Genomic DNA, 26,809 nt, shown 5'->3' with positions numbered 1-26,809 from the left:
ATGTATGTGGTGCGTTTACTGAATTAAAATTCTACGATCAGGGGTGCGTTTCCCGAACAACGATGTAACTCGCTGCTTCACTACCATAGTACGATGCATCGCTGAACAAATCACCTAGCTAGTCACGACTGTTTCCCGAAACCGTTTTGTCGCAAACCTGTCGTTCAGCCACGTTGGTGAATGACGTCACGCAGGTGGTGAGTAATAACTTCTTTAAATGAGTCCTTTTGAGATCGAATTAATGCTAGATTTTTTGCTATAAATTACGGACATGGCATCAGAGGACTAATTCTCATTTTCCTCGGTTATTTTTCTTTATTTCCAAATTTAATCATATGCTTGTTCTTACGTACTAGAGGACGTACGCACATGCGCACTCTTCAAAAACGGTGCTTTAAATCTCTTGACAAACTAAAATATGTAAATTACATCTGTATATATTCGAAATAAAAGATACACATTGTACTTAATGTCAGAATGTTCGTTTGAACTATGGTTTCGGGAAACACCAAATCGTTCAACTATGTAAGTAACGACGGAACTTGCGATGTTAGTTGGCTAACGATGTTTTTGAGAAACGCACCCCAGTTCGATGGTACACTACTGCAAGCAAAATTAAGCTCTTTATATTATTATTGTTGTTGTTGTTGTTTAAAAAATATACAAAACAAATGTATCTAAGAATGAAATATATTTCACCTTAATTGTATAATGTAGGCTACACAAAACATTTTTTTTTTATGCCAATTTAATGATTAGAAGAGTGATCAATGAAAGAGTAAATATAAAACAACTTTATGTCAAAGTGCAGGCAAGGAAAGAGGAGCAGAGGATCTCAAGTACAGCAGACTTGGTTTATTTACACACAAAAAAAGACAATCTAGAAGAGCGAAATCTACATAACAGCTTGACATATGTAAAGGCAATACAGAACAAACAGAAAAACCAAACTGATGGCTTAAACTAAGGGTTAGTTCACCCAAAAATGACATTTCTGTCATTAATTACTTGCCGTGAATGGTTCAACTTTAACGATATTAAGCGATGAGAATACTTTTCTGCGCAAAAACAAAACAAAAATAACGACTTTATTCAACAATATCTTCCCTCCCGTATTTCTGCTACGCTGTTTACGTCCAGCGCTTCCAGGTTCTACATCAAACCGCAGACTCATTATTGGCCGGCTCCTGCATCACCATGCCTTGCCTGCACTTTGACATTATCAAGTTTTTTTTTTTTTTTTTTTTTTTTCTTTTTTTTTTCTATGGGAGATAGAAAGCCTCACAGATTTCATCATAAAATATCTTAATTTGTGTTCCGAAGATCAACGAAGGTCTTTAGGATTTGGAACGACATGGGGGTGAATAATTAATGACAGAAATTTCATTTCTGGAACCAACCAATGAGGAACCAACCAAGACTCAGGTTTACCTGTACAAATATTTCTCTCCATAATCAAAAGAAAAAAACAAATATAGGCCTACTGCATACAGAAAAATTAACTCATTTTTTGTATTTTGATATGTGCCTAATGGACTGTTGTTGTTTTGTAATTCCCATTATTCATCATGGTGATTTGCATTAGATTCTCATTACTGTAATACTGTAAAAGTGTTATTTTTAATGTATTAGAATAAACAAATTACTATGATATATTATGTACAACCAATACTAATATGATGTATACATACTTTAAAACTTAAATCATATTTCATTATTACTTTTGAATTTCAGTAATGAATTAATGTTTGGTTGTCATTACAGTAATTGCAAAAAGTGTAAATTAGGGAAAAAATGTACTTATTTGTCACGTGCAAATAATTTCATAATGCAAGAAAACCTAATGGTCATAAAAGAGTGTTATGTTCATAAAATAATTTATGAAATATATGAAATATGACTTGGGAATGTTCTTGATGTGATTTGTAAGATTCACCCAAAAAGAAAACAACAACACATCAAAGATGCAGAATATGAAAATGCCATCAAGTTTCAAAAACTTGTCTTTTAGGTTGAAAAGTGCATATGATTTAGGGCTAATATTGTGTCATCCAAAAGAAGGCTGAAAATCTCTTCAGTCAGATGCATTTTCACAGTGTACTGGTCAGCTCTGTAGTCTAGCCAACTTCTCTCCTCATTATGAAGTTCCTGAATCTAGAAGTAGGTAAAAAGACAAAATGTGGCATTTTCAGTTCTACTACTTACTGCAGTGTTAAATAATACTTGAGCTAAAGTTACATCAAGACCACTATTTTCATAAGCAAGCATATTATTATAGCAGTGCCTTTACACACACCAGTATAAAGTCCACTCTGTCTCTCTTGGCATACCAGTATTTGCACAGTTTTTGGAGCATCTCTGTCATCTGTTGTTCACTTCGCTCTAAATTCAGAATTTTCTGTATCTCTTTTCTCACTGCAGCCTGCAAATAACCTTAGATTAACACAAATATATTCAAATATACTGTGCTTAAAAGCATAGATATGTATACATAGATGCCTCATTAGCGGCAGTTTCTATGGGCCTCGTCCGCCATATTGGAACAGTCAAAGCCGGTCTGTGAACACTGTGAACAAGAGCAAGTTGACTGTGCATCTGCAAACGTATTACCGATATTTTCCCTGATATTTAAGCATTTTACCATAATCGGATATCGGTTTTTGTAATAACGGATTTACCGTGAAACGCCACCATCTTGTGGGTGTTTTGAGAATTGCGTGCAGGATCGCCATTACAGCGCATCTGAGGGGAGACGAGACAACGGCGTGCACATGTTAAGTATACTTATCTGCTTTGCTGTATTTAGTAAACTTTATTTAACATAACAGCCATTAATGCACAAATTAGATGTGTTATAAATGCCTGAAATGTAGCTAGTTTATGCAGCTTGTCTCTAAGAAATAGAGACAAGCTCATGGAGTCACGTAAGATAATCCATCAAGTCTTGTCCCAATAAAGATGTAACTTTGCATGAATTAAATAATACAGCCATGAATGAGCACATGTTGGAAATGAAAGCGCTGAATTTAATTCTCTCTCTGTTGTCTATGCTCACCATTAGTCTCGTGAAGTCGTCTGCATTTTACTGTTCACTCAGCGGGCTGATGCTCAGGAAATGCTCCACGGCCACCGCATGTAACTTTTAACAAGATTCACTTGTTTAAAACACTGTAATTGTATAAACATTTACTATATAACCATTAATTCACTAATAAACATCCAAGTAAATGCAACTGTATGGAAATTAATTATTTATTATCTCCATGAGCGATCGCAGTTTGAGTATAGTTCTGTGTAAATTCATAGATAAACAGTGCTTTGTCAGCAGATATTTCATAATCTAGAATGACAAAAACATTATTAATAATTCTGATATAACATACCAGTTGAGAAATGCAATAAAATACGATGTTTTGTTTGTTATATTCCAATATTCCAGAGAATATTATTCAGTTATTTAACATTATCCAGCAAATTATTCTTCACTCTTTAGCCTATTAAACAGCTTATAAATCTACTAAAACTGTAGTTTAAAGTATTACATTTCTGCAAAGTTGATATGACTCCTGTCTTTAATTTATTTTCTCCATTTGAAAACATTAGACATTCTACATTTATTTGGCTTATTGTTAACATTAGTGTTGCTGCTGATGCTTTTTATAAATAAAATTATTTTTGTAATATGAAGATTAAAATTAACAAAATTTATTGGTGTATAAATAAGATTTGTTTTGTTTTCTATGCAAGGAGGGAGTGATTGTTATAAATAAAATGGTTTGTTCAGTGGTGTTGTAATAGTGTCAAAAACAGGAGTATAACAGTAAATAAATATCGGTTCTGCATATCGATTATCGGGCACATAAACAAAAAATCAATATCGGTCGATTACTAGGCACAAGCAGGCCGTTGGTCCGATAGCCAAAACTATTTCAACTCAATTCAGTACCCACTGATAGGCAGCAGCTTTCAAACGGTCCCATGGTTATTTATGACACTGGACCACAAAACCAGTCATAAGGGACAGTTTTTTTTAAATTGAGATTTATACACAATCTGAAAGCTGAATAAATAAGCTTTCCATTGATGTACAACCACAAACACTTGTGCAGTCCTCCTCATGGATTTTATACAATGTAAAAAAAAAAAAGAAGAAAAAGATCACAGAATAAGGCAGAAAATAAAGTGCCTATCAAAAGTTTGGAAACATTACAATTGTAATTGTACAATTGAAATGTCTCTTCTGCTCACCAAGGCTGGATTTATTGAAACAAAAAATGCGGTAAAAAACACTAATATTGCGAAATAGTATTACAATTTAAAATAGCTGTTTTCTATGTGAATATATTGTAAAATGTACAATATATGTGGTCAAAGCTGAATTTTCAGCATCATTACTCCAGTCTTCAGTGTCACATGATCCTTCAGAAATCATTCTAATATGCTGATTTGCTGCATAAGAAACATTTCTGATTATTATAATTAAATGTTGAAAACAGTTGTGCTGCTTCATATTTTTGTTGAAACCATGATACCATTCAAACACTTGTGGTAGAAATGAATACTTTTATTCATCAAGGATGCATTAAATTTATCAGTCAATAGAGTACCTCAGGGATGATGTGTTTTTGTAGGCAAAACCCGGAAGCGAGTTAGCATTTTAGGACTTCCAGTTCCAACGACATAAAGTCTATGGGTTTTTTGATTGGGTTTTTGCTAAATCGCCTGAAATAAGGTCTGTGGTTAACAAAGCCTCTAAATGTTTTCACGTTTTGATCTATGACATAAAACACACCAGTTATAACCTGCTTGTGATTTTTTTTAAACCTTTATTGTGTCTTAAAAAGTAGTTTTTTAAATAAAGTTTGAGGAAGCTTGGTGGTGGTGACGTTGATCCGCGACCATGGTGTGCTGTAGTCCGTTTATAGCCTACTGTTAGCTTTTTATATCTGACGACTTTATTTAGGCTTCAAAATGTATAAATGTTGTGTTAACTTGTAAAGATTATCTTGATAGACAAAACGTGTAAGTGTCATAACCTCTTGTTAAACACAGAGCTTATTTTTTGTGATTTTCCAAAAGTCTATGGGAAAAATGCATAGGCTTTCGATCGAGGGAACCCGTGGCCGCTAACTTCCGGGTTGGCCTACAAAAACACGTCATCCCTGAGGTACTCTATACGAGCGAATAGCTGAATTACTTCTACGAAAGCGTTTTGGACTTTCTGCGAGAGAGCGTCCTCCGGCTTCCAGTATGAATGAAATATATATTACACGAGAGCGAGTGCTCCATAATGTTTAGATCGCCTCATTTCAGTTAAGAATAAAACGACATGTCATGCATAGACTATCTTGTCTCTTTGAATTAAAACAAGATTTATTCACATTGGCTTCTATTTGAACACACGGCCGAAGCTGTGTTGTAAAATGTTGTGGCATCTTGTAAAACTCATCAATTTTTACTGTAAGTGACAACAGCATCTTAAGTGTTGACCGTTCCAAGATGGCGGATGCGCCAACGTGTCTGGAGTGGTCAAATGTGGCATCAACATATACATATCTATGCTTAGAAGTACTTTGATAAAAAAAAAAAAAAAAAAAAACCTCAACATGAACATAGCTGAGAAGTTCACACAGCTGATTGCAAATGCTTTTACCTTTAAAAATGTGACTGAAATTTTACTTGATTGCAGAGTTGAGATTACAGATTGATCATCTATATTCTGGGCAGGTTTTGTTCTTAGCAGATCACCCAAAATCTCATGAAGTACATCAGATGTTAACTGAAAGATCACCTACAGTGTAAAATGAATAAGGTTTAGATGAGAGTTTTGCTTCTCTCATTAATTTATCATTTGTATAGTTGTTTGCTATGTATACATTACTATAGACTAACCTTTCGATAATGTTTGCGACTGTCATCATCCAATAGATAGCTTGGAGTTTCATAAAGGTCAAGAGTGTCTTCATTTGCTTGGCTGCACAGAATTTCCACTGCAGCGTTCACTAATCTGTACACGATACTGTCTTCATGGGGGGACACCTTTATCTTTGATGGCGTGTCGGGTTGGGCTTGATGCCACTGCTCCAAGACACATGGCTTAAAATAACCATCCTCACTTTTTCTGACATCCTGAATATCAAAGAGTGAGATGTTCAGAAATAGTATGTTTTCTTCCATGCAAATTTCATGCATATATATTATTTTACACAGACATTTTTTCCTTTGTTAAAATATTTCAAGGCTGTTTTGGTAACTTACAGTATCTGTAGATTGACTGTCATGCAATGATTTAATTCTTTGTCTCTTTCTGGTATCCTGAGCATCTTTAACCAGCTCTTCTGTCAGTTTAGCATCCACATGATGCCTGTTTTGCCCATTATGATGGAGCTCAAAGTCAGGCTGTAAAATACAGGTGTTTAGTGATAGATACAATTGCCATTCTACTAATAATAAATAGAACTAAGTTCGAGAAAGCAATAATTCCCCCCAAAATGAAAATTCTGTCATCATTTATTCAGTCATATTGTGCCTGTATGACTTTTTTCTTCTGCAAAACACAAGAATGTTGATGCTCTTTTCCATACAATGAAATCACACAGTGACCAGAGGCTGTCAAGCTCCAATCAGGACAAAAATCACTGATAAAGTAGTACATATGACTTTTATTCTATATTCCAAGTTTTTTTGAAGACTCTAAAGTTGCACATAGCTTTGTGTGAGGATTGAAATAGACATTTCAAGTGTAGTTAATCATCATTCTAGCCATACAGTATATAGTAAAATCGAATAGTAGAATGGAACAATAAAAACAGACTATAAAGACTTTGGGCCCTATCATACACCCGGCGCAATGCGGCGCCAGGCGCGACGCAAGTGTTCTTTTATAGTTTCAGCCCGACGCAGTTATCATTTTCACGTCCTGCGCCACGTTGTTTAAATAGCAAATGCATTTGCGCCCATTTGTGCGCCCATGGCCGTGCTGGTCTGAAAATGAGGTGTGTTCAGGCGCATTGTTGGCCTTTTTTCTATTTTGAGGCAACTGAAATAGACTGCGAACTGAAACTGAAACCTGGTCTAAAGTCAATGGCGCAATATCTGTTTTGTTATTTAAAGAGCGCGTTAGTAATATGCGCCTATATGCGGGTGCACAACGCACGTACATTGTGCGTATTATACACATAGGAAAGTGTAGCAGCACACAAACATGCCAAATATTAAAAAGAAAAGGATTACAATGTAAAAGATTATTATTGTGTGCATAAAGATAAAAATGTTTTGGTGGAATCCGGCTTGTCCTGTAGGTGGTCTACTCGCGCTTTAACCTTGTGCGCAAGCAGATCCATTTCCTCACTAGAGAAGTGTTCAGTTTTTCTGCTTGCAAATTCCGCCGTGTAACAGAGTACCTCAGAGATGATGTGTTTTTGTATGCAAAACCCGGAAGCGAGTTAGCATTTTAGGACTTCCGGTTCCATCGCCCTAAAGTCTATGGGTTTTTGAATGGGTTTTTGCTAAATCGCCTGAAATAAGGTCTGTGGTTAACAAAGCCTCTAAATATTTTCACGCTTTGATCTATGACATAAAACACACCAGTTATAACCTGCTTGTGATTTTTTTAAACCTTTATTGTGTCTTAAGGGACTACTTCCTTTGGCGGGGACTTTAGACGTCATCATGACAAACAGGACATTTGGACAGCATTTCTCATAAAAAAGTGAATAAGTATTCATACACAGCGCAGATCATAATCAGCGAGCATGTTAAAGTTGTTTTTTAAATAAAGTTTGAGGAAGCTTGGTAGTGGTGACGTTGATCCGCGACCATGGTGTGCTGTAGTCCGTTTATAGCCTACTGTTAGCTTTTTATATCTGACGACTTTATTTAGGCTTTGAAATGTATAAATGTTTTGTTAACTTGTAAAGATTATCTTGATAGACAAAACGTGTAAGTGTCATAGCCCTTTGTTAAACACAGAGCTTATTTTTTGCGATTTTCCAAAAGTCTATGGGAAAAATGCATAGGCTTTCGATCGAGGGAACCCGTGCGCCGCTAACTTCTGGGTTGGCCTACAAAAACACGTAATCTCTGAGGTACTCTATAGGGACAACCTTTTTAGATCATGCGCTGACCATTTTTCCCGTCCTTAAACTAGCAAAAGTGGATTCGGACACGCCCTAATTGCACTTGCGCCATGCGCTTTAGACCATGCACTTATATCATTAAAATAGGGCCCAATAAATAAGTCCCAATGAAAAGAGACAATAGGGCTACATATACTGTATAGTACACATATGTAGAATGAGATATATATATATATCAATATTTTAAAATATTATTTCAATTTAAGCTGTAATTTATTCCTGTCATGGCAAAGCTGAATTTTCAGCATCATTACTTTAGTCTTCAGTGTCACATGATCCTTTAGAAATCATTCTAATATGCTGATTTAGTGCTCAAGAAAAAGATTCTAATTATCAGTGTTGAAAAGAGTTGTTCTGCTTAATATTTTTGTAAAAAACAGTGATACATTTTTTCAGGATCTTTTAATGAATATAACATTTTTTACTGTCACTTCTGATCAATTTAATCCACCCTTTCTGAATATATATATACCCATATATATATATAAAAATCTTACTGACCACAAATTTTTGAACGATAGTGTACATGCTTTCAGTGAATGTAAAAGAGCAGCACAAACTCTTATTTAAACATCTCCTCTTGTGTTCCACAAAAGAAAGAATTTCATAAGGGTTTGGAATGACATGAGGGTGAGTAAATGGTGCCAGAATTTTCATTTTTGAGTAAACTGTCCATTTAAATTATTGCTGTTACTTACTCTTGGTGAGGGCATTTCAGAGGGATGTGAAAGGTTTCTCGCTCCATCAGACGTGTCTTCCTGAGGTTCTTTTTGTTGTGTGCATGTGGTGATTGTAAGTATGGTCTCATCTCTAGGAGGACACTGACTATGTGTATGTCCTCTTTGTCCATCTGCTGCTGATGTGTCTTTCTGTTGTTTATCTCTCTTTGCACTAGGTGGTTCCTCATCTGAGAAGGGATCTTCATCCACCCCAGTCTCTACATCACTACTATGTTCTCTATGTATGTGAGCAATGTCCTCAGCTCTGACCAGGACACCATGACTTTTGTCACAGCTAAAGTACTTCACACCTCTAAAAGTTCCATTGTGGTTTCCATTCGGGTTGTCCAAAGCCACACCAGCCCAAAAACCATTTGCAAACGCTGTGAGGCCTTTATATTTCAGCACACCCGGTCTGGAGTTACACACAAGAACTCTGTCTCCAATCTTAAAGGAGGACAATGGATCTGAGATTTCATTTCTCACATCTTCAGGAAGTGAGCTAGTGTACTCTGAGCAGTCGTTTTCCTCTGCATCCTCATATAAAGCTCCATTAGTATCATCATTTACCTCCTTTTCCCTCAGACTGTTAGAGCCTATACTTAGAGACTCTCTTCTTTTCAGAGAGAAGTCCACAGGGAGAGGAGGGATGTTCTCACTGTTAATGGAGAGATCTTCCACAGAATCAGGTGGAGCTGGAAGTTCCTCCTCACTGGTCCATGTAATAATCTCAAAGGCAGGAGGGGGAGGAGGACAACCGTAGCTGTCAAGACCTAATGCAGCTCCTCCTTTAGCGGATGGAGAGAGTTCTGCACTTCCGTAAGACAAAACCTCATCTACAGGAGAGAGAATTTCTGACAAGGTAGACTCTCCAGTCATTTGTCTTTCGTAATGTGGCGGTGTACAGCGTCCTTCCTGTTTATTGTTCACATAAAGATGAAAATTGTCTGGTACCATAGTGTACTTTTCTGCAAAAACTAAAGAGCAACTACTTTCTTGAGCTGCCTCAGTCTTCTCCTCATCCAGACAGTCCCTTTCTTCCTCAGACCAAGCGAGTACTTCGCTATGAAACGAAATTGCCTCTGACTTCTCATCTATCTCAGACAGACTGACATCACAAGATGGACTATCCTCAGCCTTTCTTATTTCCGCACTTACAGCTTCCAGAATCAAGTTTTCAATAAGTGGATTGTCTGTGACAGTCTCATTTGTACATGCCTGAGTTTTTTGTTCAGGAAGCACATAGTCTGCACTGGTTTTATCAGTTTTGGAGTATGCAAGAGATGACTTCCATTGGCCCCCTGCATCCTGGTCACAGATATTGTGGTTGTTGTTAAACACCAGCACACTGTGCAGTCTCTGATTGTTCTGTACATTTAGAGCTGTGGTATCTGGAGTTGCATTGCCATGGACCACGCTTGTCGTCTTTCTGTCCTCTGGCTCAATGGGCTTAAGATGGCTCTTCTTAGAATCCAACCGGAGATCATCTTTTATATCTGGACGAGGCTCACGGTTGAGCGTGAAATGCTGGATATTTAATACTGGCTTCATTGGCACTTCAGCTGGATGTTGTGGACTTATTCTCTTGGGTGTGCAGGTGTCCTCATAAAACCCTTGAGCCTTCTTCTGCGTGTTTTGTTCTGAAAGCAACAATGAATTATAATTCAAATGATATTCTATAAATTTATCTGACAAATATTAGATAAACAGAAGTATATATTTATTTTCTCTCTTAAAACCAAACAGTATAAGTGTTATAAAATATTCTCTATTGTCAAAAGATCCTAAAAGAATGTTAATGGAATTTCCAACATTATTTGGAATCAATCTTAACTGACCCTTCGTTAATTCCCACCCTGAAAATATTCCCAACCAATCCTGCCATGCAACAGTTGTCGTACATTCTCTCAGACATGCTTTCTATAGAGGACCTATGTGTTTGGATCATTTTAAATGCAATTTAATGCAAATAAAATGTAAAATGCTGGGTCACAAATTTTTTTTTTCTTTTACAAATCTCTTAAATAAGTCTGGAGATATAGATCTCAACAATAGTAACACATGAAATATTACAGCGAAATGTAAACCTTTAATCAACCCAACTAAAAATGTTAACCAGCAGTGCCATAATACTAAGGCTTCATCCAAAATCGCATACTTCGCTACTGTATAATAGGCAAAAAACAGTATGTGACAAAAGAAGTATGTCAGAATTCACAGTACTCATAAAAGAGTAGACAAAAAGTACCAGGAATACATATACTACTTCCAGCAAGATTCTGAAGTGTGCATACGATGGAGACTTTACTATCCCATGAGGCCACGGGAGAGGATTTGTGAATGGCAGTGAAGCGATGTAACTGATGCTGATAGGTCACATGATAATGACAACATAGCGAATGTAGTACATCTGGATTACATTCATACTACACACTCACACTATATAGAACATACTTTTTTGCGGCTGTGGAGTAATTACTTATTAAAAATAAGTATGTACTCAAAAGAGCATACGCGATTTCGGACGCAGCCTAAGTAACCTGACTGTGTCATTAGCATCTAAAGTGTTCACAGTACCAGAAGTTAGAAACAGATCAGTTCACTTACACTAATGTTTTTACTTTCAAATGAGGCTTTTCTCTTTGCATTTGACTGTGAATAGCATTATAAAATTTCTAGTTCAAAATCTTTTTAGTTAATTCCTACGGGGTGTTCTGTAAAGTTGATTTAGCAAACTAACCAATGAGGGCTTTTTTTTTTTTTTTTTTTTAGAATTTAAGTTAATGTAATTAGATAAACATATCCATAATGTTAAAACAGTGTCTTAAGATTTAGTATGACCCACTAGCAGTTAGTCAACAGCAGTCAATCTTACTTTTTGGTATCAAACTAGGCCAATCTATGTTTTTATGTAACTGACATAAACAAGTTGTGAACAATTATAAAAAAAAAATAAAAAAATAAAAAAAAAGTGATGACTAACTTTTAAGACTAGTCTTAGCGGTTTATGCAACCGGCCCCTTATTTGATTCTAAGAGGATTCTCTTCAATCCCATTATAATTGGTTCTGATTTTCTGACACTTTTTTGACAGTGTAACTGTTTTCCAGTTTTACATTGTTTATGTGAAGTCATATGCTATAAATGCCACAGTAAATCAGTATGGGTATTGAGTCATTCTGCTAACAGCATGAGTCAGCAGAAACTAAACATACTGTAAATCAGCACTCACAATGAATTGCAGTCTACTCAATAACAACAGAAAGGCATCAATGAGATAGACTGTGAAATAGTAAAATCAAACTGTATGAAGTCTGACTGCTTTGCTTGACTGCCTACCCTGAAATGAAGATGAAGCATGATGATTAAATGTTCCCTTTTAGGAGTGACCATAACACTTACTAAGTGTTCATGAAAGCCCAAAAAAACACAGAACTCTCTACCCACCATTGACTTCAGCTCCTGATTTCAAAGCCTTCATAGAATCACGCTGACATGAAGTGCTTCCACTTTCCGTCTTGGCAATTCTTTCTGGGCTGATAAGGTGAAGAGGGGCCTGGTTCTGTCGACTGTACCTGTGAGAGAGACTGGCAGGAGGATTATTTGATTCTGCAACTGGCACAATATCCTGCTCCACTGGGACAAATTCCACTTGGTTCCTCTTCCTTCCTAAAGTCCACACTTCATCTGATGACAACAGCCTCCTCAAACCTGCCTTACTCAACAAGCTGAAGGAAAACAAGCAAAGTTTGCATTCACATTTTGTCTCAAATCTAAGGCCTCATCATTTAACATTTTACTATAATTTTACAATAGATAATATGAACTAAAATCTTTTTTTAATAATCTAGATTAATGTTAATTTATAAATATACTATTGTTCGTTGTTAATTTATGTTTGTTCTTAATAGATTGACTAATGTTACAACTTGTAAAATGTATTAGTATATGTAAAAATAAATGTGAACCTAGATTAATGAATACTAAAAGTTATTTTCATTGTTAGTTCATGATACACTGTAAATAAAACAAAGCTTACTGGAGTTGGTTTTACAAGAAAATACTATTTACTATTTTAGTCTTTCTACTTCAAGATATCATGCCTAATTGTATGTGTTCCTTTGCCATTTCTTTGTAATTAATTGTGAAATTTACCTAATGGACTGATGTCAATGAATTGAACTTTATTGCATGTTTTATACGTTTTACCCTTCTAATTATAACAACATATTTTTCTTTATCCCATATGAAAGAAAACACATGCCTTCCGAAATATGACATCTAATAGATTTTTTTTTTTTTTGCAATTTTGTGCAATTAAATTTAGCATGGTGTGATGCTTTCAAGCATCAAACACAAGCCATTCATTGCAATGGCTTGGAAAAAGTAAATAATGTACTTAAGTAAGTATTTAACAGAATGCTCATTTTTGAGTGAACTACTGCTTTAAGTCCATGTTATATATCTTACACACAACTAACACCTACTCATGCAAATAGACAGAGAGTGAAAGAGTGAGAAACAGAAAGAGAGAGAGAGAGAGAGAGAGAGAGACAAATGCCATCCACCTACCCTGACCTGTTCATGACTGGCATACTGCCATCACAAAGGGGCTCAGTCGCAAGCAAGCAGCCAGAGGAACAGTAGCCTGTCCTCCTTCAGGTCCCCTGTGAGACTCTGCTGCCACTCCCCAAATATCGTGTCTACTCGCATACAGTTGCAGTCGAGCCACGGGCTGAGAGAGCAGTCATCCTGCATCTCTAGTATACAGCTATGCCCTCTTTTTATTCTCTTTAACTTCCTCTTGCTTGCCTCTCTCTCTTTCATCCAATAACTCTCTCCTCCCATCCAGCCTCCCCCTCCTCTCTCTCTCTCACTCAATGTGCCTCCACTCTATCTCTGCGACTTCCTTCCATTTCTCTCTCTCCAAGGGTAATTACTCTGAGTGGTGCATATAACCAAGACAGACACAGTAAATGCTGTAGATAACAAGCTTATGATATGTACACACTTCTGCCATGTCTCCTCTGTTGTGTGTTATGCAGGATTTGTTAGACAGTAAGTGGTGCACTGCAGTATTTCCTCTTGAGGTGGTACCCTACATAAATGTGTTGGCACTGCCTCTGCTTACTGTATATGGAACTAAAAACCCACTGCTTCTCTGTGTAAGTGTATGACAATAAATGATGGAATAATAGTGATCACACTTGCCTTTCTTCCTCACTGGGTGCTTTATCTGTGCTTCTAGCATCTGGCTTAATCCCAGGCTGCATAACACCCTCTTCCTCCTGCAAAACATCAGCATAAAAATCAGTACTTCTAAATGTGGCATCTGAGCATTATGGGTAATTATCACATGGTTTTGCACTCCTGTTCAATTCATCACATTATTGCAGTAACATCACTAGGAACTGTTGCATTTTGTACTTTGTTAAAGTCAACATGAAATCAAAATTGAGTTTTTTCTATTTTTACTGTGAACATTTAATTGGTGCAAAGAAATTTTTCTTTTCGTTTGATGTCAGCAATTCCTTCTGTTTTACCATCTCATTCCATCCAACCACCTGTCATATTTAATCCTTACATAGTTCCATTCTGGTATGGAATGCTCACTTTTTACAATAAATATATCCACTAAAATCATTAAAATATTTCTGAATATCCTGCTGTCTCATAAGCTCTCCATCTGCCCATCTCCAACAGTCCAGTCATCTAGTCAAAAACTACATTTCCCAGCATCCCTCCTCATCATCACCTGCAATCACTCGGCCATAACCCAGACCTTTACGCTTTGGCTGTGTCCAAGATAACCCCCTATACCCTTAAATAGGGAATTACTTGAGAGGACAGCCATAGAGACATTTAGGCCATGACCACACCGGGGGGGAAAACAATCCAACCCTCTCCATTGACTTTGTATTGTGTGAAGCTACCTCCTTATCATTTCTTACTTCTAACAAAAGACAGAACAATGCCTAAAAGCTGCTGTGTGAAAGGATGTACAGCAAACAAGCTAAAAAAAAACCCAGAACTAAGTTTTTATAAGCTACCGAACCATAAATCCAGCCTTTAAGGAGACAAAAATGGATACAGGCAATAAGACGTGAAGCATCAGCAGGAAGAATGGGTATCTGGATGGGATCCTGACACTCAGTATGCCTCAGTATGCCTACATGTGCTGTAAAAATTTTGTCACTGGTAAGTCAAATATCCAAATGTCAGTTTTATATATTATATTTCCTGTCACCGATTACGTTCCCCTCCAGTGGGCATAGTTCTCAGAGTAATATGACACGTTGCGCTCTGTCTCAATTGCCTGTATCCACTTTTGTGTCCTTAAACGCTCGTTTTCTTATAAAAACTTAGTTCTGGTTTTTTTTTTAGCTAGTTTGCTGTACACCCTGTCACATAGAAGCTTTTAGACATTGTTCTGTTTTTTGTTATAAGTCAGAATTGGCAAGGAGGCAGCTTCACGCAATACAAAGTCAATGGAGAGGGTTGGATTGTTTTCCCCCCGGTGGGCGTGGTTTTCAGATTATGACGCGTGTCGCTCTGTCTCTATTTGTAGTACTGTTAACCTAACCTATGTCTCAGAGTCTGGTATTCCGGTACACCTGCTGCATTTGTAAATCCCTCAAATTTTGAAAGTAAATGGCTTGTGAATGCTGTTTTATGTTGGCTTTTACCAAAGTATCACTGAAGAAAAAGGGTAGATTCCTGATTCATTTAATACCATAGTACTGGTATTGTTCTCCCGCTTTCTCACGCTGTATTTCTTTGGCAGTGTCTGCATTTGCAGCAGTTGTCTGAAGTGAATAGCTGACTGCTTGATTTCAAGAATGTCTCTCTGATGGTGGAGAAGCAAACGTCTCTGCTGCCAGCCTGATCTGTATATAGTTCTCCAGTGGTGGATCTCTGCCTGTAATCAACATAGATAAACTGCTTACATATATAAATGGTGGTGATACTTTTATTTTTTGTCTTTTATGCTCACCAGTGCTACATTTATTTGTAAATATTATTACAATTTAAAATAAATGTTTTCTATATTATTATACCATAAAATGTAATTTATTTCTGTGATGGCAAAGTTGAATTTTTACTCCAGTCTTCAGTGTCACATGATCCTGTAGAAAACATTCTAATGTTGATTTGGTGCTCAAGATACACTTATTACACTTACGTTGAAAACATGTGTGCTGTTTAATGTTTGTGGAAACTTTCATTTTCAGGATTCTTTGATGAATAGAAAGTCCAAAATAACCGCGTTCACTGGTAATTATTTTTTGTAACAATGTAGACTTTAAAATTAACTTCTTTTTGAAATTAAAATGCCCTTTTTAAACTTAAAACGTCCTCAAAATCACCTGCTCTTGTTGGAGTCTGTGGACTACTTCCTCCTCTTTCTGCTTCAGTTCAGCTAAAGCAAGTGCATCATCTTGTACTGTTCTATGACTGATGAAAACAGATGTGTTATATGGCAATATATGGCTGCAACAATAACAGCAAACGTTTATATGATTTAAATAGTTTTCTCATAAGAAAAGTGGTAATAAAATAAGGGGAAAAAAATAGTTGCATAAATTGCATCAGTCATGAAATTATGAGGACTAACATCTATAATGATAAAGAGTAAAATACTGTCATCCTGGGAGGGATACTTTGGCATTAGCAAATGACAAATTATTTACAAAAAATTTAACGAGTTCACTTAATCACCTCAAGGCAACTTAAAAATGAGAGTGACTTATGTTTTCCGTACAACAGCAACACAGTGTAACCATAAAAATGGCACTTTTTTAACTTAGAATGACAATGTTTCTATGCAATGACAGTATTATTTTAAGTAAAATGCATCAAACTGAGTTGGGTTGGCAACTGATTCAAAGGCTGAACATTAACTTAAGAATAGAGTGATGTTGTGAGAGGTGCCAGTTGTGAATGTGATATTCAGCAGTCTGATGTGATAAGCAGGTTGTGCCACTGCTAACACAATATTGCTTTCCTTATACATCCTGATTATACAGTATATCCTTTTCAAAGTAATCCCCATTTTCACTAAGTGCATCAGTAATCTGAATACATCCTTTTATAATGTAACTGTACCAGATTTTTATTTTATTTATTTATTTATTTTGTATTGTGATTATGTAACATCATTGCAAGTTTTCTGTTACTCACCTTCTGCAATGCTCCAACCAGTCAAGCTCAGCTTGGGTCTTCTCCAAGACCGCTTTCTCTCTAAGCCTGAAGAGGGCGCTGTACTGCCGTGCCCTCAGCTCCTCTTCCCTCAGGAACTGCTGGCTCTGGGCCAGAGAAAGGTGGCCGTGGAGACGCTGGCTGTACAACTCACTCAGCTCACTCCACTACAAATTGCATTAACAGAGGAGCCAGACATAAATGTGCGTTCAATACTTTGACATACACTTGCCATGCATGCCCTTGAGTGCATATCTGCAATTTGTAACTCTGCTACAGACAGTCTACCCTATAAAAAGTACTATGGTACCGTGTTGGTATAGTATGGTAATAAAGTATAATAAACACCATGGTACTAAATGATTACCACATTCTGTAATAATTTATCCGCATGGAACTCCAAGGTATTTAAAAGGTTAAAAAAACACAGTATCACCACTGAAGGGTATGATAGATACATACATACGTACACAGATAAATATATACAGTTGCAAGAAAAAGTATGTGAATCTTGCAGAATCTGTGAAAATGTGAATAATTTTAACAAAATAAGAGAGATCATACAAAATGCATGTTTTATTTTATTTAGTACTGTCCTGAGAAAGATATTTTACATATAAGATGTTTATATATAGTCCAGAAGAAAAAAAAAATAGCTGAATTTATTAAAATGACCCTGTTCAAAAGTTTATGAACCATTGATTCTTAATACTGTGTGTCGATACCTGGATGATCTATGACTGTTTTTTGTCCTGAACAGTTAAACTGCCCAATGTTCTTCAGAAAAATCCTCCAGGTCCTTTGGATTCTTCAGTTTTCAAGGATTTTTTGCATATTTGAACCCTTTCCAGCAGTGACTGTATGATTTTGAGATCCATCTTTTCACACTGAGGACAATTGAGGGACTCAAACACAACTATTAAAAAAGGATCAAATGTTCACTGATGCTCCAGGAGGAAACACGATGCTTTAAGAGCCGGGGGGTGAAAACTTTTGAACAGGATGAAGATTCGTTTAAATATCTTTTCTTTTTTTTTTTCATTTAGTACTGCTCTTTGGAAGCAACATAAGATACTTGCATGTTTTCAGGAAGACAATTCAGGAAGTACAATTTACCTTGATTTTCACATTCAAAAAGTTTTCACCCCCTGGCTCTTAATGTATCGTGTTTCCTTCTGGAGCATCAGTGAATGTTTGAACCTGTTTTTTAATAGTTGTGTTTGAGTCCCTCAGTTGTCCTCAGAGTGAAAAGACGGATCTCAAATCATACAGTCACTGCTGGAAAGGGTTCAAATATGCAAAAAATGCTGGAAAACTGAAGAATCTGCAGGACCTGGAGGATTTTTCTGAAGAACATTGGGCAGTTTAACTGCTCAGGACAAACAAGGGACTCAAGAACAACCAACACAAAACAGTAGATCATCCAGGTAACCACACACAGTATTAAGAATCAATGGTTCATAAACTTTTGAACAGGGTCATTTTAATAAATTCAGCCATTTTTTTTGTCTTGTGGACTATATGTAAACATCTTTTATGTAAAATATCTTACTCAGGACAGTACTAAATAAAAAATAACATGCATTTTGTATGATCTCTCTTATTTTATTAAAATTATTCACATTTTCACAGATTCTTCAAGTGGTTCACATACTTTTTCTGGCAACTGTATATATATAGGCATATATATTATAGTAAATCAACAATTCTATTTAAAATTGTGTTTTGACAATATGGTTGGATAATTCAGTGACCGATGATAGACAAAGCAAAATCTCAGTAACAGATTAACCTGAAAGGTAAATTTATTATATGACTTATTATTTACATCAATGTTATGTCATAATTGCAACACTGTGAATTCAAATGATTTCAGTAAATTGGTCTATAGATTTTAATGAATGGTAAAGAACTCATGAAACAATTAAATAACAACTGAATTTTAATAAGTATTAAATTTGTAAAAAAAAAAAAAAAAATGATCAAACATTTAAAAATAATTTGATATTCAACTTTTTACAGTGTCATAGATCACTATTTTCCATAGACACAAAATTTGATTGGTTAACTGTTTTGACTGAGTAAATCCATCTACTGTATGTAAAAATCTACTATAAAAATTAATGTTGTGGTCATCTTACCCTATATGTCCTCAAAAAAAAAAAAAATGTAATATTGAAAAACAGTTCCTTCAATGATATTTAATGTACCTTGCTGGTGGAGTCAGTGCTCTCACTGCTATCACTTCGCTCCTCTTGTCCTTTTTCTGTGTGGTCAATCTGCAGTCTAAATGTTGTCTCTGCAACACACAGTCCCATATCTAAAATATATATACATATATTAAAATAATAAAAAATGATAAAATAATAAAAAATGCTGTATTTCTTCCAAAGATTTTAAATGCTTTAGTGAGGGCCAACTATTTCATATTTTTTGACAGTAATAAACTAAGGCACATACCCACTTCATCTTTTTCATCTTTAATCTCGTTTTTAATTGACACTCCTTTTTGTCTGTGGTTTGTCTCTGTATCTCTATCCAGAGATACACAATCAGACAAAGTTTCCCATGATTCGGCTCCACGGATGCCCTGTCCAGCGGGTTGTGACTGTCTCAGAGCCCCTTTGTGGTCTGTGATTCCCAGCCAGGCTGCCTCATCATCCATGTGTGTATCCAGAGCACCAATTGTCTTCCTGAGAGCTTCCACTCTGTGTCTGTGAGTTGCCAAACGGTTCTGAGCCCAGCTCACATCAGCTGCACTCACAGGACTGCCAGCTTCACTCAGTGCAAAAAGTATGATCAGAATGAACAAAAACTGATAAAAATGGAAGAAAAAAAACACATAACAAAAGTCCTAAAACTTAAACTAAAATTTAAATGAAAAATTAAAAAATATTAAAAATAAAAGCTAATTCAAAATATTAAAAAAATCTATAAATAATACTAAAATAAAACTGTTGCATAAATCAAGCATACAGCCACGCAACCGTAATGGGTATTCTGTGTCTGTTGTGGGTGGGTTTAGCATGTTTTAGTTCAGTTTCTTGTGTTTGATTTTGTTTCTGTGGTTTCTCTTTGATTTGATTATCATGTGCACCTGTTGTTCAGTTAGTTGATTAGTTTGCCTTGTGTATTTAAACCCTGCTTGATCAGTTCATTGTTTGTTCTCATCTATGTATGCTTGCTTTTGGTTCTTTTGAGTTTTGTAATAAAGAAGTACTGCTGCATTTAAATCCAGCCTTTTTATTTTTGTTTTTTTGCAACCCAATGGGACAGCACCCTCCAGAACTGAAAAACTGACTTGTTTCTATCTGTCTGTCTACACTATCTCAAAAAGATTAGGGTAGCGTTTACACAACAACTATGTACTAAAATAAAAATGTTTTTCCTTTGCTTTTTAAGCGTACAGACGACAGCGTTGTCAAAACGACCCCCGTTCACACAGATCTTGCGAAAAGTTTGCATTTTCAGGCCCCCAAAACGCTGTTGTCATGTAAATGAACGGCCAAAACATATAAAAAAAAGTTTTCTGTTTTTAGTTGAAAACGGTGAAATGTAAAGGGCCCCTAAAAATGGAAAACTTTGTGTTTTGGCCATTTATTTACACGACAACAGCGTTTTGGGGGCCTGAAAACACAAACTTTTGAAAATGGTTTCAAAGTGCAAGTTTTTGAAAACAATACCATTATCGTCTCTGTGTAAACTACAAAAACGTGAATTTGTGAAAACTGTAGCGTCATGTATTACGTGTTCAGTCTATAGACACATTGTGTTTTTTTTTTACAAAGTGACTTCGCCAACTACTACGACTAATATAGCGTTTTAGTCATTTTCATGTATAAATTACATTTTAAAATATATTAAAATAAAAAACTGTTATTTCAAATTGTAATATTTCACATTACAGTTTTTTACTGTATTTTTGATCAAATAAATGCAGCCTTGATGAGAATAAAAGACTTCTTTCAAAAACATTAAAAATATATTTCAAAAATTATTTTAAACTATTCTGTCTGTCAATCACTCTATGCCTTGATAAACTTTGCTTTTCTATCTAAAATTGCAATTTTACATCCTGTTTGCTACCTTGATTAAAATTCAGTTCAATTTCATTAACTGAATTAGAATTAAAAAGGCATTATTAATTAAATTCTGAATGGCACGCAGCCCAGAATGGCAGCAAGTCCCCTAAGCATATTCTATTGAAAAGCCTTTCTATAAAGTTGTGATAGCAGATAAAGGAGGAGCAATTCAATATCAATGTCTGTAGCTTTTAAATGAAACATATGGGTGTAGTCTTTCATGTCCACATTTGGCCATACATGTATAATGTCTATTTCTGTGATTGAAATACTTGCTGACTCAACACTGCCCTCTTGAGGCTGAGAAAGGGAGCAATGGGCTCTGCAGTAGACTCACACTGTCACACTTTGGTTTCTGTTTAGGAAAGACATGCAATTGTTCTTCAGTTGTGTCAGCTTCATGAGCACATCTCTTCTTCTCCTCGGAACCTCCTCTGTTCTGTGTAAGTGCACATTTATATCCCATTATTGTAACAGTATGAAAGTGGTAACCCTTGAGTACTTCATTTCTCTAGGTAAGAACATTTGCTTATTGCTTTTTCCATCCAACATTCATTTACATACCTTGCACTCCTGTTGCTGTTCTTTCATGGCCCTGTGGAGCGCTTGCCTTTGTTTTCGAACTACTTCATACATATTCCTTTGCTTCCTCTCATCCTCTTGCTTTGCTTCTTTCCTCGTTTGCAGCCCATTTTTCCTTCTCTCAATGGCTCCCAATTCACACACTTCTTGGATATTATGTCTTGCTTGCCTGTTTGATTTCGTTTGGCCTTCATTTTCTTTACCTGCTACTAGTAGACTTGTTATCTTTGTAATGTCACAGTTTTTAACAAAGACTTTTGAGGTGGGATTTTGTGAAGTAGTAATGATTTCTGTGTCCCAATGGAAATGCTTTGACCAGGCATGAAGAAGCTGCACTGTTGATGGATAAGTCTTGAGCTTGAGCTCTCAAGGGGTTGGCATACTTCTCAGATGAATCCTCTTCCTTTTTAAATTGGTTTGAACACTGGTCTCCATTTGGTTGAGCATTTAAAACAGGCTGTTGAGGAGCCCTCTTGTTTGACCACTTACACTGATCTGTAAAGAAAGTGCATGCATGAGAACTAGACAAATTTTAAATAATGCAAAGGTGCATATAATTGCAGATAAATATGATATAAGTATGCATAATATGCTGAGTTTGATTCTGCGTGCCCACTCAATGCAATTGAATTATGGCCTACCCTTAATGCTGACTCTTTCAACCTGTGAAAAAGCAGTGCATGGTGAGTTCAAAATTAGTTTCACAAGCCCCTGGGCATTCCTCCAGGCGGATATGTATGTAGAATGCTCTGCTGCAAGGTAATAAAGGAAAATGTAAAAAAAAAAAAAATGCAAACATTGTACCTATTGTAGGAGTAGAATGGGTAGAACAGCTTTTCACTGGGGCAGTTCCCTTAAAGGGACAACGTTGTACCTTATCTACCCTTGAAAGGTACATATTAGTACCTTCCCTTGTGAAAAAGAAGTGTGCTTAATTGTATTGAATGTGCACTTGTAGTGTACTTCAAATCTTAAAAGGTGTATTTTAAAAAATTGAACTTGGAGGTAATAATAATAACTAAACAAAAGGCCACTTCATATAAATCATTATGATTTAATAATCTTTGTCGTGCTTTAAAGAAGTACTCTTATTTTGATGTGTGTAACAGTATTGATTCTAATTTTAACTGAATTTTAACTGTAGTGTGTTATTTGATATTACATATTTCAAATGTACTAAACTGTAACTTTATCATTACTAATGTGTACAAATATATTTAACTACATGACAGAAATACAAGTTTCAAGAAATGACATTAAAGTATATTTTAGTTTATCATAAATGCTTGTCAGTGCATTCCACAGTACCACTTTAACCATATTTCAAACAATATAAGTAATTATATTACATAGAAAAAAGTTTGTTAAAAAATAACTCAAATTCAACTAATTGCATTTATAATAAATTTAAACTATAATACATTTTCAATTTACAATTAAGTGTCCGAAATCATTGCATTCAGTTCGCTCTTAAGTATATTATTTAAAAGTATATTATTTTCATAATATCTTTTTAAAAGTATGCTAAAGTGTACTTCTTTTTCACAAGAGTTAGAGTAGTAATCTGCAACTTTAGTATACGACTATGAAGCTTTTAGGGGTAAATAAGGGACAAAGATGTCATTTTGAAGGTACTGACCCAGTGACAAGTTCCCCTATTTTTTTACCTGATAGTGTAGTTTTAATGCTTAATTAAATTGCTCTATTCTGTTATGTAAGGCATTTAGTAGGCCAAGGTGCTTTGAAACCTCTGAGACATTTTTAAATTATATTCTGGGTCAGGAAGAATTGTATTAAATATCTCACCCCGGAGATCAGATCTTTGGTCGGCATTCGGTGAAAAACAGCTTACAGGGTTTTTCCCTTACAGCCAATCCGATTACTCCATTTGTACCACGTGATGCTTTTGATTCTAAAAGAGATTACCTCAAATTACATAGTATTTTAATTTAACACAGACTTAAAAAAGTTCTAAGTCATCTAACTGACATCTGTTCCTCTATATCTTTTTGTCTGTGCTTTGTAAATACCGTAATGTTCAGTGACAATGCAGACCTTTGTTTGTCACCCTGCAAACTTTTCTGGTAAGATGTCGTCGATCTTTCTCAACAGATGCTGGAGTTCGAATCTCGCTCTTCAGTTTCTGTTGCTGGATCTTCATTCGTAGACTGTGTAAGGATTTGGATGTAGGTAATTTCTTCTTCAAAAGCTCTGCACAAGATGGTGAGTCTAATTTTGGAGAAAGGGTGTCATCTTGTGGAAACTTTTGGAAACGACTCATAGTCTGCGAAAGTTGAGGTGTCCTTGATGCGTTGTTTTCTGATTTGTTTGATAAATGCTCTTTGCAAAATCCTTTTTGCACAGATTTATTCCCATTAACTTTATCCAAAGAGTCCAGGAGGAAAGTACGTCCTGAATTTGGCACAGCGGATGAGTCACACTCTGACCTGAAAATTAGATTTAAACATTTCATTAAAAAAAAAAAAAAAAAAAAAAACTCTCATAAAAATCAAACATTCACCTGTATGTATCTAAAGAGCTTGATGCGCCAATGGTTGTTTCTAGATGGCTTTAGCGTGTGTGTTTTGTTTTGTTTTTTTGCACTTAAGTGTCTTTACGTGTATCTGAAAGAATATTTAGATTACATTAACAATTAACAAAGGACCTGTAACGTATTACGGAATGAAAATGTAACTATTAAAAAGCAACACACACACAAAAACAAAGGGTCTATAAATAAGGTATAATTAATTATTTGGAAATTAGCTCCATACAGCCATTATATCAGATGGTAAATTGGTACCACTTTCTCCATGGAAATCAGAGTGTGCACTCACTGTGTGTGAACTACCGTTTCTTTCACCAGCCTCATAGGTTTTGAATATCCACACAATTCAGATAAATCACATGTACTCTATAATTTATTGGTAAATAAATAATTTGTTCAATCCAGTAAAATTCAAATGACAATATAGTTATGCTTCTTTTATGTTTAACATTGCCCTAGTGGCTGAATTTATATTTGTGTCTACTAGTAGGCCTACTACCGCCTACTACGTAAGTTTTTTTTTTTTTTTTTTTTTTTATTACGTAGCTTAAGTTATTAGACCGAGTTCAACCACGAAAATCCCAAAAATACCAGCTAGCATAAATAGAAAATTTAGATTAAAAGGGTATAATCAACTATATTTAACAACAAAAGCCACCCTACCCTTAAATTCGCAGGATCACGGTCATTTGAGCGTCACATATGGAGTGACTTTGTTGACATTAACGCTCCTGGTAACAGACGCAACGAGATAAAGGCAGTAGTCCTTGGACACTGACGCTAAATAGAGCACCAAAATTACACAACAATCATGAGTATAATTCTATCCAGTCTATTCATCTCCCACTGTGCGGTTAGAACACAAAATCGACATCCTCGTCGTGCACACATTCCCTTATGCAGCCTTGATGTAATCATATTCCACATTTTTGACCAATGTAAAATGTTTGGTAATGTTAAGTAACGATAATCTCTCTGTAGCATTCTTCAAAACTGTGTAAAAATAATATCAATACCAACTTTTAAACAAAATCAGCAATTTAAACTTTTTTATTTTGGCCTATAGGCCTAACATGCTAATATGGCCATTTTGATAACAGGCCAGTATGCATAAAAAAGCTTTTATCTGGGGTTTTTAGTGCATTGTGTTGAATGTTCAAGTAACAAACTAATCAATAAATGAAAATTTTGTTTGTATTTTGGGGGATTTTTGCAATAGTGGAGTGAGAGCAGGAAAGTAAGGGTGAGAAAGATTCTTCTGATTAGCATTTTTCCTGTCCCGGCTTATAATTAAGCTTGAGATGACATAATGCTATTTTTAACACTAAAACAACATGGCAGAACTACAGTGATAATAAATGTATCTGATTAGAGAGAACCCAGGTGCACGACTGCAGGCATCCTGCTTGCAGTCATGCTGGGTGCTTCAACAAATGTGTGTTCTTGCCCTTACAGCCATTCAATATTAGCACAGAATCTATTTTCACAGAAAGCCAAGTCATTTTGCATTTCTAAATTTGGATACACTAACTATGTATGCTTTCAAAAAGGTTGTGTGAGAGGCACTTATTTGCATGATGCTGTGACACATATGCTGTATCACATACTGTGTGCAAACAGGAAAGTTTGGATCTATGATGCTTTTGTGTATGAGTGGAGAGTGATAGCTGAATGGACAGGTATGACTTAATGGCTTTCACAAAAGCTGATGGATTTTCCTATTTGGCAGGGCACTTACCTAATGGAGGGTTGAAAAGCTTCCTTATGGCAGTGCAATTACAAAGAAGGGTGATGTTTGCTCTCACTCCAGCGGTGCGTCTAAAGACCGTAAAGACCTTTTTGGCTTAATAGCAACATGATGTTTCACAAATATATATTTTATGAGATTCAAACCACAGGCATTTTTATGTGCAAGTCTCACTTGGCTCATACAGATCTTTGAAAAACGTTGTAAATAAATTTACATTACATTTACATTTAATCATTTAGCAGCAACTTACATGAGAACAGTAGAAGCAATCAAATCAACATGAGGGCAACAGCAAGTGCTGTGTCAAGTCCCAGTTATTGTAGCAAAGTGCACATAGCAATGGGTCAAGTGTTGACGAAAAAGATGTGTCTTTAGCAGTTTATTTTAAAATGGCTAAAGACTCAACTGTTCCAACTGAGCAAGTCATTCCATCAGCAGGGAATAATTTTATGTGTATCCATATTTTTTCTGAATTTCTGGGGAAGAAATGAGTAATTATAGCCGATCAACATTAAAGTATAATTGAAAGCCATAATTTTTAAAATTTAATAGACTTATATATAACTTTAAATATAACAACTTTTCTTTTAAATTAACTTTTTTAAATTAACATTCTTCATAAACCATTATAATAAATGTCACATTCAGCTGTGCATTTAATACCAGGGCTCAGTGCTAAGGATTTTTCCCACTGGCCTCACCAATTTAAAAAAAAGTTATTGTTTTCTTTGTTTTTGACCTATATAACCTTGTATTTTAATAAATAAGGTTGTTTTGACACCAATATTTTAC

At 35.6% G+C, this 26,809-nt stretch overlaps 2 protein-coding genes and 1 long non-coding RNA gene across 4 annotated transcripts; 1 reads left to right on the top strand and 2 right to left on the bottom strand.

Moving 5' to 3' along the window:
* Positions 1-218: 218 nt before the first annotated feature.
* On the bottom strand, positions 219-13,562 carry LOC127512654 (centrosome-associated protein 350). Of its 2 annotated transcripts, none has more exons than XM_051893773.1 (8): positions 13,429-13,562; positions 12,304-12,584; positions 8,837-10,497; positions 6,259-6,399; positions 5,893-6,129; positions 5,654-5,791; positions 2,297-2,422; positions 219-2,154 (listed from the first exon to the last, which is right to left on the bottom strand). In XM_051893773.1, exons 1-8 carry the CDS (start codon positions 13,449-13,451, stop codon positions 2,008-2,010), a joined length of 2,754 nt encoding a protein of 917 aa, XP_051749733.1. In that variant the 5' UTR covers positions 13,452-13,562; the 3' UTR covers positions 219-2,007. The 2 variants fall into 2 exon arrangements, with proteins under 2 accessions (XP_051749733.1, XP_051749734.1); XM_051893774.1 differs by having other exon boundaries at positions 2,331-2,422.
* A 2,640-nt stretch (positions 13,563-16,202) lies between these two features.
* On the bottom strand, positions 16,203-20,475 carry LOC127512871 (centrosome-associated protein 350-like). Its single transcript, XM_051894230.1, has 3 exons — positions 19,266-20,475; positions 17,038-17,222; positions 16,203-16,311 (listed from the first exon to the last, which is right to left on the bottom strand). The coding sequence occupies exons 1-3, from the start codon at positions 19,371-19,373 to the stop codon at positions 16,203-16,205; spliced, it is 402 nt and encodes a 133-aa protein (XP_051750190.1). The 5' UTR covers positions 19,374-20,475.
* Positions 20,476-20,808: 333 nt separating this feature from the next.
* On the top strand, positions 20,809-24,216 carry LOC127512700 (uncharacterized). Its single transcript, XR_007930248.1, has 2 exons — positions 20,809-21,580; positions 23,832-24,216. It is a non-coding gene; the product is annotated as an uncharacterized LOC127512700 (long non-coding RNA).
* The last annotated feature ends 2,593 nt before the right edge of the window (positions 24,217-26,809 follow it).

Source organism: Ctenopharyngodon idella, chromosome 5, assembly GCF_019924925.1.
Source record: "Ctenopharyngodon idella isolate HZGC_01 chromosome 5, HZGC01, whole genome shotgun sequence".
Lineage (NCBI taxonomy): Eukaryota > Metazoa > Chordata > Actinopteri > Cypriniformes > Xenocyprididae > Ctenopharyngodon > Ctenopharyngodon idella.
Note: the sequence above shows the minus strand (reverse complement) of the source record. Positions and strands in the feature narration are given on the sequence as shown.